Here is an 8,995-nt window from a genome sequence, read left to right as displayed (position 1 = left end):
GATCTTAATAACACCTTTGTGAGGAGGAGAGGGAGGTAAGTGCTAACAACTCAGTTTTACAGATGGGAAAGCTGAGGCATAGAGAAGTGAAGTGACCTGCCCAAGGCCACAAAGCCCAGCCAGAATCAGAAGTCAGGTCCCCTGACTGCAAGTCAGGCAGTCTGAGACCATGATAATGGGACTGGCATAAGAACCTGAACAGAACAGGAAAAAGTCCCATCCTCATTCCACTATACCACGCTGCTCATTATGGTCCCTGCGGAAATTATGTTCATCTGTCCATATTCATGTCACCAAATCCTAGCAGCGGGGGCAGGGGAGGGGGCTCTTTAAATCCCAGTAGAACACTGAGCTCATGAATAATGCAGTTACCACACTGTCCCAAAGAGAAAATCAATCATTCTATGATAAATATAGTGAATTCTAACAGTCACAAGGCACTAAGAGCTGTGATTTCCTTAGTCAGAAGTGCTTTGTAATTCTCTCATTCACACGGGTGCAGCATCATTAAGGTCTCCTTGACTTCAGCAGATTTGTACTAGTGTGACTGAGAGCAGAACGGGTTCAAGAGATTTTATTTTGTGGAGCTAGGATTCCCTATTGCACCACCTTCTGTAAGCAAGAACTCTCCACATGAGTAGGTGTTAGCTAGTCTTTGGGCCTCTGTAATGAGCAATAAACACCCTATTGATTCACTCAATTAGCTTATGTCATTAGAATGTTTGTAGGGAAGAATTCAAAACACTTGCTATATACAAGAGACTAGTATATTACCTAATACCTTGTAGTAGCAAATACATACTGAGGGCCTGATGCTGCAGATCTCAATACCATTCAATGAGAGTTTTGCCTCAGTCAGAGCTGAAAGATCAGGCCCTTAATATATGAAATTACTTAAAGCCATTGACTGTAAAATGTAAATAAACGTAGCAATAGACATTTGTTTTTCAGGGATGCACCTTTACATAGGCACAGTGGATCTGAGAATAACTCTGAATCAAGTAGGAAAATACCACCCCCAAAAAATCAGGATAAAAGTAAACAAAATAAACGTAAATCTGTATCAGAAAAAGGCCTAATGTACTTACCTGTAGCAGTGTCAAAACCAGTTCCTACTCCCACTAAAGTCAATGGCTTAAACTCTGACTTCCATGGAAGCAAGACTGGTGCCAAAAATGTGGGATGGTAGAAAAGGCAGGGAGATGTCTGTCACCTCCATTAGAATATCCCTCTCTGCAGAAACAGATATTTAGAGGGCCAGGGTTCTGCCCCTGGACAGGGAGTGGGACCATTAGAAGTGTCTGATGACTCCATGACCTCCTTTCTTTCCCCATCCCAAGCCACTCAGCTGTGAAGGCAACAATTTTAAAATAAAATGAATCAAACTGTTCAAACAAAATGAACAGCTCTCCAGCTCAACTGCTCCTGATTTTCAGAAACCTTATCTTCAAATCCCCCTGCCCTGACACCTTGGGAGCCGATTCAGGGCCCAGCAGTAAGTACAAGCAAAGCAAGAAAGAAGCAAGCACTTGGGGTCTTGCTGACTTCAAAGCTCTACAACCAGGCACAGAGCCTATCTCCTCCTTCAGCAGCATGACCAGATTGAGAGAGAACAGCTGGTCACTCACCAGAACCTCTTCTGCTAGGGCAGTGGTGGGCAAACTATGGTCCGAGGGCCAGATCCAGCCCATCGACCATTTTAATTCAGCCCTCAAGCTCCCACTGGGGAGCAGGGTCTGAGGTTTGCCCCGCTCCAGCGTTCAAGCTGGGGAGCAGGGTTGTGGGCCACTCCCTGAAGCAACAGTATGTCCCCCTTCTGGCTCCTACATGTAGGGGGGCAGCCAGGGGGCTCTGCTCCGCACACTGCCCCTGCAATTCCCATTGGCCGGGAACCGCAGCCAACGGGAGCTACAGGGGCAGCGCCTGCAGATGGGGCAGTGCACAGCAGAGCCACCTGGCTGAGCCTCTGCATAGGAGCCGAAAGGGGGAGATGCCACTGCTTCCAGGAGCTGCTTGAGGTAAACACTGCCTGGAGCCTGCACCCCTGAGCCCCTCCTGCACTCCAATCCCTTACCCCAGCCCTGATCCCTCTCCCACCCTCCAAACCCCTTGATCCCAGCCTGGAGCACCCTCTTGCACCCCAAACCCCTAATCCCCAGCCCCACCCAAGAGCCTGCACCCCCAGCCAGAGCCCTCACTCCCTTCAACATCCCAACCCCCTGCCCCAGCCCCCTCCTGCCCTCCAAAACCTTCAGTCTCAGCCTGAAGCACCCTCTTACACCCCAAACCCCTCATCCCCATCCCAGAGTCTATACTCCCAGAATCCTCACTCCCTCTCGCTCCCCAATATTATGAGCATTCATGGCCTGCCATACAATTTCTATACCCAGATGTGGCCCTTGGGCCAAAAAGTTTGCCCACCTCTGTGCTAGGGGAACCAGAAAGGGGACAACTCATGACTCAGTTTACCCTTCTCGGGAAGCTTGGGGTCTAGCAAATGAAAAGCTGGTTCTTGGCATCTCTTTGGAGCAGAGAACTCTTGGCAGCGGGGAATATGATGGAAGCAGAGCTGTGTCTCCAGCAGGAAGGAACAGAGATCTTCAGGGTGGCAGAAGCCACAACATCTGAATCCCAGCTTACAAGACTCCAAAGCTTGAGGGGCATTTGGGTCTGGACTTTTGATTTGGCCCATTATAAATACAGGGGCTATTTTCAAACCTCTGGTCCAAGCCCAGGCTGAGAGAGGTGGAACATAGCAGGTTGGAGGGTGTTTAGATTCGGGGTCTTGCTTTGGGAGAAGCCCAGGTGACAAAGGAGATGTTTCGGGGCCCTCATTCTTGATCGCTGGAGCGTGTGAAATCCAGGCCCCTCTCTTCCTAAGGCGCTGACCCAAGCGCCCCTTCTCCATGGGACCCTTCTCCTAGGCAGGAGGCCTGTGACTCGCCGCCCCCCAGAGCCCAGCGCTGGCTCTCAGCTGCTCGCCTCCCCTTCCCCGTTGGCGGCGCTGCCCCGGCCCCCTCCTTTCCCCGACTCTCTGCCTCAAAGGAGCTGCAAGTGGAACACGCTGCAACAGCCTCGCCGAGCCGCCACCCGGCCCCTGCCCCGGGCTGCCCACGGCCGGGGCAGGGCTTTATATGCCGCCTGCCTGGCGAGGCGGCGCAGCCTTTGCTGCTGCGCCACCAGCCTGTCTGGGTGCACGCGAGCCGGCGGGCTCCGGGTCCAGCGCCGAGCCCCCGCCCCCTCTCCCGGCCGGGTCAGCGCCCAGCCCTGCGCCGAGGAGCGCGTCTGAGCCCCGTCCCGCTCCCTCCCCCCCTTCCCGCTCCAGCCCCGCACCGGCTGCCTGCGCCTTCACAACTGCACCGATTCCACAAGATGGCGGGATCAGTGGCGAAGAGGGACGCGCTGGTAAGTGCCCCGTTTCCTGCCTGCTGCCGGGGTGGGGACGACACGGCCCTGCTCCTGGGGCCATGCAGAGCCCCCACCCCCGGGACTGAGCCGCTGGGCGTCTAGCGCCGCTCCGGGCAGCGGCCGCCGCGTCTCCAGCGTACCGGTTAGTTGCACCGGCGGCTGCAGCAGCAACCCCCCTGCGGTGAATCGGGCTGGCTGGCTGCGGCTTATGGGTGTGTTACGGTCAGGGAGGATGCGGCGGCTGAATGGGGGGAGGCAACCCATCCCCTTGTGTGGATCTCCCGCTCCCCCGCCAGGTGGAAGATACTGGTGTGTCTGTGAGTGCCCTTGCATGCAGCTGGACATTGGCAGGGGCGGGGAGAGGGGTCGGGGGGCAGACTATGTGTGTAGCTAAATATTGCCTGGGCTCGACGTCTGGCTTTTGAATTGGAGCCTGAACACTCCCTGGGAAGTTAAGAGAAGCACCCTCGGAGAGCAGGAAACACCCTTTGTTTTGCAAAGGAGTCCGGAATATGGACTATATCGAGGAGGTGACTTGAAATTAAATTGGCAAGCGGCAGAGAGACCTCCCCAAGCTGCTGTTTGCCGCAGACCGTCTCAATCACAGGCAGGCTCGGTGACAAACGCGCAGAAGGAGCAGTGGTTTCTCTGTCTCAGTGTGTGTTTGTTTTGTCTTTAGAAAATAGAGGACGGGCATTTAAACAACTCCTTGGGATCGCCAGTGCAAGCAGATGTGTATTTTCCACGGCTGGTAAATGATTTTGACTTGCCACCCCTCCCTTTCCTATAATTGTGCTTGTGGTCTGGATTTGGCCCAGTCTGTCTCCAGCTTGAGGGTTCCTCCCTCTGATTCTCTGCTGTTCTCTTCCAGATCGTCCCATTTTGTGGACACATCAAAGGAGGAATGAGGCCAGGAAAGAAGGTCTTAGTTATGGGCATGGTGGATCTCAATCCCGAGAGGTAATAACACAGAGGCAGAGCTTGCTTCTGGTTGGCAGGGCTGCTCCAGTCCTGTCTGCATTTTACCAACGAAGAGCTCCAAGAAAGTACTAAGTTCCCATGACAAGAATTTGCCCAAAAACATCCATCATTTCCTGAAGACAGCTATTTTTATCAGAGATTCTAGAGTGCTGATTTCTCCTTTGACCCATAGAGGGGGCATTTCTTAAAGGATCGTTGTTTCCCAGCATTTTAAAGGAGGCCATCGTTTAACATAAGAGCAGAGTGTATATTGTGTCACAGTCCCTGTCTCAACTTTGGGGACTAGCCATTTCCCATTACCAGTTCAGATTTGCTTGTTGAATAAGCTTAGAAATCAGGCATGCTGCATTTTGGATTTGTTTGCTTCTTTCTTGCCAAGTGAGAGCAGTTTTATTCCTATTTCAGCTTTGACATCAGTCTGACATGTGGGGAATCAGAAGATCCTCCTGCAGATGTAGCCATTGAACTGAAAGCTGTATTTACAGACAAACAGTTTCTCAGAAACTCTTGTATATCTGGCGAATGGGGCGAAGAACAATCATCAATTCCTTACTTTCCATTTATTCCAGACCAGCCATTTAGGGTGAGTACCACCAGCAGAAGAACATACCTCATATTTGACAAGGTGTTACTTGATGTGTGTGCATGTTCAGAAATCGCATTAAGGTACAAGAATTTCTTCTGTTGCGGTAACAACTAGCAGACCATTAAGGTACTGCTCAGCAGTTGTGTGTATTCGTGCATATGCTCATTGTAGACATGTGGACTCACCCCTGCGGCACCTCCTGCTGGTTGTCCTCAGGAATTAGCTCTTTTTCCAGCCCGAAGCACCCTCTGGGGGCTGGTGATCTGCCTATCCTCTTGACCCTGTGTCTCTCCCTGGACCCCAGTGCCCTTTTAACTGGAGTGCTGCCCCCAGGCAGTACCCCACCAATCTGGGTCTCCCCTCCTGGGGGATCCCTCAACCCACTAGCCTCACTTTGCCTCAATTTTGGCTACTGACCAGTCTCCATCTAGCCCCCGTTCACTGGGGCAGACTGCAGTATCAGCCAGTCATCATAGCCAAAGGGGTTTGGATCTGCTGCCTTTGCCTACCCCTGGGCTGCCCCCTATACCTCTTGGCCTTATGCTAGGCCACAGCCTGGGGCTTTCCAGGCAGGAGCTCCCCAGCCTTTTCCCCAGCCCTGTTCCACTCAGGTACCCTGTCTCTAGCTCCCTGCAGCCAGGCCCTTCTCTTTCTACAGACAGAGAGAGATTGTTTGGGCTCCTCTTTATACAGGCCAGCTGTGGCGTGATTGGGGCTTGACCTAGCTGCGGCTGCTTCCCCAATCAGCCCAGCTTTTAGAGCTGCAGCCCTCTCCAGGGCTGCTTTTAAACCCCTCAGGACAGAAGCGGGTAACCAACCTGCTACACTCATACTTGCACCCAGAAACCCCATAGGTACACTCATACTTGCAGCTATAGAATATTTTCCCATACAAGTTATAAAATCATAGTGGACATAGTGTTTGTAATTTTTATAGTTAAAGAGGGGTTTATTCAGCCTTGGTGTAACTGTTTGTGCCCAGTGGAGTTACTGCAGGGTTGATTTTGGCCCATTGTGTTAATAGATTAAATATATATATAAAATATACACTGCTACCTCGATATAACGCCATCTGATATAACACAAATTTGGATATAACGCAGTAAAGCAGTGCTCCGGGGGAGTGGAGCTGCGCACTCCAGTGAGTCAAAGCAAGTTCAGTATAACACGGTTTCACCTATAACGCGGTACGATTTTTTGGCTCCCAAGGATAGCGTTATATCGAGGTGGAGGGGTGTGTGTGTGTGTGTGTGTGTGTGTGTGTGTGTGTGTGTGTGTGTGTGTGTGTGTGTGTGTGTGTGTGTGTGTGTGTGTGTGTGTGATTAGTAATTCTGTACCCTGGAGTCAAATCTTATACAATGTAAAGATGTAGCAGTTTGAAAGTGATATCTAAGGAACAATCTTGCACTGGCAGGGAGATGGACTGGATTGACCTAATATCCTTTCCCAGCTCTAATTTTTATGATTATATGAAGACATCTTCGCTAATCACAGCCAACAAAGGGTGCCTCTGCACAGGGTCCTGTTCTGAGCAACCTCAAAGTGCACAGAGAAGAAAGGCAGGCAGGCGGCCTTCTCCGTGCAGCTAACCCAGAAAAAGCCTCACCCCTCTTCCTAGTAATAAAGCCTTTCTGACCCCCATAACAAATCCTCCTAAACCATCCTGCCCTAAGATAATCCTCCTCCAATCTGAAAAGCTAACAGTCTTCCACACAGGGTAGGCTATGGAAGCATGCTTCAGGCACTGCCTGTCTTGATTTTGCACAAGGCCCCAGAAAGCCTGAGGGTGGGCTTTGTTTGCTCCTATTAACCTTTAAAAATCACAGTTAGACCATATCTTGAGGATCTCCAGGGTTCTGTGATGGCCAGGATCATATGGACCCACTCTGTGCCCCCAGCAATCTCACAGCCCTGCTTCCTGGCAATATGGCTCTGATGGAGCTTAGTTACCAGTGACTCCCTCTGACTGCAGCTAGATTAGGGATTCCCTTAAATGTGAGTAATCACCATGGACAATGCTGTGCAGAACAGATGATACAGCACTAGGCTATAGCACTTTTTCAAGGTGTCTCCACAGGGCAGTAGGGGGATATGATGTGCATCCTTCCTTGACTCCAGGCACACCCAGTGTGGTACTATCCTCTACCTGCTCCAGCTTAACCAGTCCCTAATTTCTTCCTCTGTCATGAATTTCAACACCCAGAGAGTCCTTCGAAGGGAGGGGCAGTGCTGTGGAAGCAACTACCCTTCTTATTCTGCACGGGAGGGAGTAGAAATCCACACGTGACCTTGGAGGCATGATCTATCCCTCTGTAATTACATGTTACTTAGCATATGGGGCCTGTTTTTTGCCATTATTCCAAACTGGGAACTCCCATTGAACTCAGTGGAACTTTTGTGTGCTGAACAAGAGGACTGGGATCCAATATGCTTCTGACTGTACATCTAGAGTAAACTCAAGGATCTCTGTGAAGTAACTCCAGATCTCTGAGAGTAATGGAAGGCAGAATTTGGCCACGATGCCCTCACTGGTACATGGTACTTCAGTAATAAAATGGCCAACAGTTATCATGTAAAGAATAATTGAGTGACATTTTGTGCCCTGGGAAATGAAGCACTCCAGTTACCCTGTGAACCTGGTTCATCGTTTTTATTTTTTACAGGTTGAAATACTTTGTGAGCACCCACGTTTTAGAGTATTTGTGGATGGACATCAGCTTTTTGATTTTTACCATCGTATTGAAACGCTGTCAGCAATTGACACAATAAAGATAAATGGAGATCTTCGTCTTACTAAACTTGGCTGACCTAGTGAAAACTGTAGATTCTAAACTGGCTCAGGTGCCATCTTCTATTTGGAAGATCAGTGACAGCTGCGTTTGGACACAACTATCATAGGCAAGCATCACTGTTTCTTTCCTGTGTGCAGTAAAGAATATGTTGATGTATTGAACTGATATTTATCCTACTGAAGAAAGCTGTTGATTTATAGACACTGAGCCATTTTTCTTCAGACTGACTAGCCCCTCCATGCAGGATAATCAAATTAGAATGGATTCAGAAAGGTTTACAGACTTGTCATAAATTGCAGCAGCTATTAACCTTCTCAGAGAGAGGCAATTTCTGAAACAAGTGCTAAAGCCAGCGATCGATCCACGATTTAAAATTTTATTTATTTATTTTTTTTTTTTGCAAATAGTTTCTGCACTGAAGTGGATTAGTGTAGCATAGCACAGGGCCAAATGCTGACATCCTTATCCAGGGCCTGATCCTGTCTCCATTTAAATGAATGGCAAAACTCCCATTGACTTCAGTGGGTCATGACTCATGATCAAACTTTCAGTTCTTCAGTTGAGCACAATTCTCCTTGATTTCTATGAGTTTTGCTGAAGAAAGGGGCAGATCCTTAGCTGATGTTAATCAGTATAGTTCCATTAACTTCAGTGGAATTAGGCTGATTTATGCCAGCAGAAGAGTTGGCCCATGGACTGTGCAAAAAATTGAGTAAGGGCTTCAGGATTTGGCTTGTATATTTTAGTCAGGGTATTTTGTACAGAATGTAGATTGTTACAAGTTTTTGCACAATGGAACATTAATACAGACTTTGACGCTTACTCGTAGTTTATTTATTTATACTCATCTCTGTATGTATTCTTAGTAAAAATGAACGATTTTACCGACAGTTAAGAACAGCAAAGTATAAGTATTTTGAATGTACAAATGTCTTAGATTCTTTCGGTAAACTTGACATATCATTATTGAAGCACTACAGGTGTCTTGCTGAACGATCGGTTATATTCTAATTGTGCCCCGTAGACCCAGAAAGGTAGGGGGTCTGCTCGTGTATTCACAATAGACTGTTTTTCAGGACTTTATAACTTTGCTGTAAAGGTTAAGTCTGAGCTAAAGCGATTTAAAAAAAAAAAATCTTACATAGAAGGTTTGTAGGTTTAATTGTGCTTTTTGAAACTTAGCCTGCAGAATTTAATTCTGTTCTCATCCATTCATAATGGGCGCTAG

General features: G+C 48.7%; 1 protein-coding gene across 1 annotated transcript; it reads left to right on the top strand.

The window, feature by feature from the left end:
* The first annotated feature begins 3,245 nt into the window (after window positions 1-3,245).
* Window positions 3,246-8,733, top strand: LGALSL (galectin like). The gene is made up of 5 exons (XM_032776556.2): window positions 3,246-3,405; window positions 4,088-4,159; window positions 4,280-4,368; window positions 4,795-4,972; window positions 7,639-8,733. Exons 1-5 carry the CDS (start codon window positions 3,373-3,375, stop codon window positions 7,780-7,782), a joined length of 516 nt encoding a protein of 171 aa, XP_032632447.1. The 5' UTR covers window positions 3,246-3,372; the 3' UTR covers window positions 7,783-8,733.
* Window positions 8,734-8,995: the final 262 nt, after the last annotated feature.

The sequence above is a fragment of the Chelonoidis abingdonii genome, chromosome 3 (genome assembly GCF_003597395.2).
Source record: "Chelonoidis abingdonii isolate Lonesome George chromosome 3, CheloAbing_2.0, whole genome shotgun sequence".
Lineage (NCBI taxonomy): Eukaryota > Metazoa > Chordata > Testudines > Testudinidae > Chelonoidis > Chelonoidis abingdonii.
The sequence above is the reverse complement of the archived record's forward strand: the minus strand, read 5'-3'. Positions and strand labels throughout refer to the sequence as shown.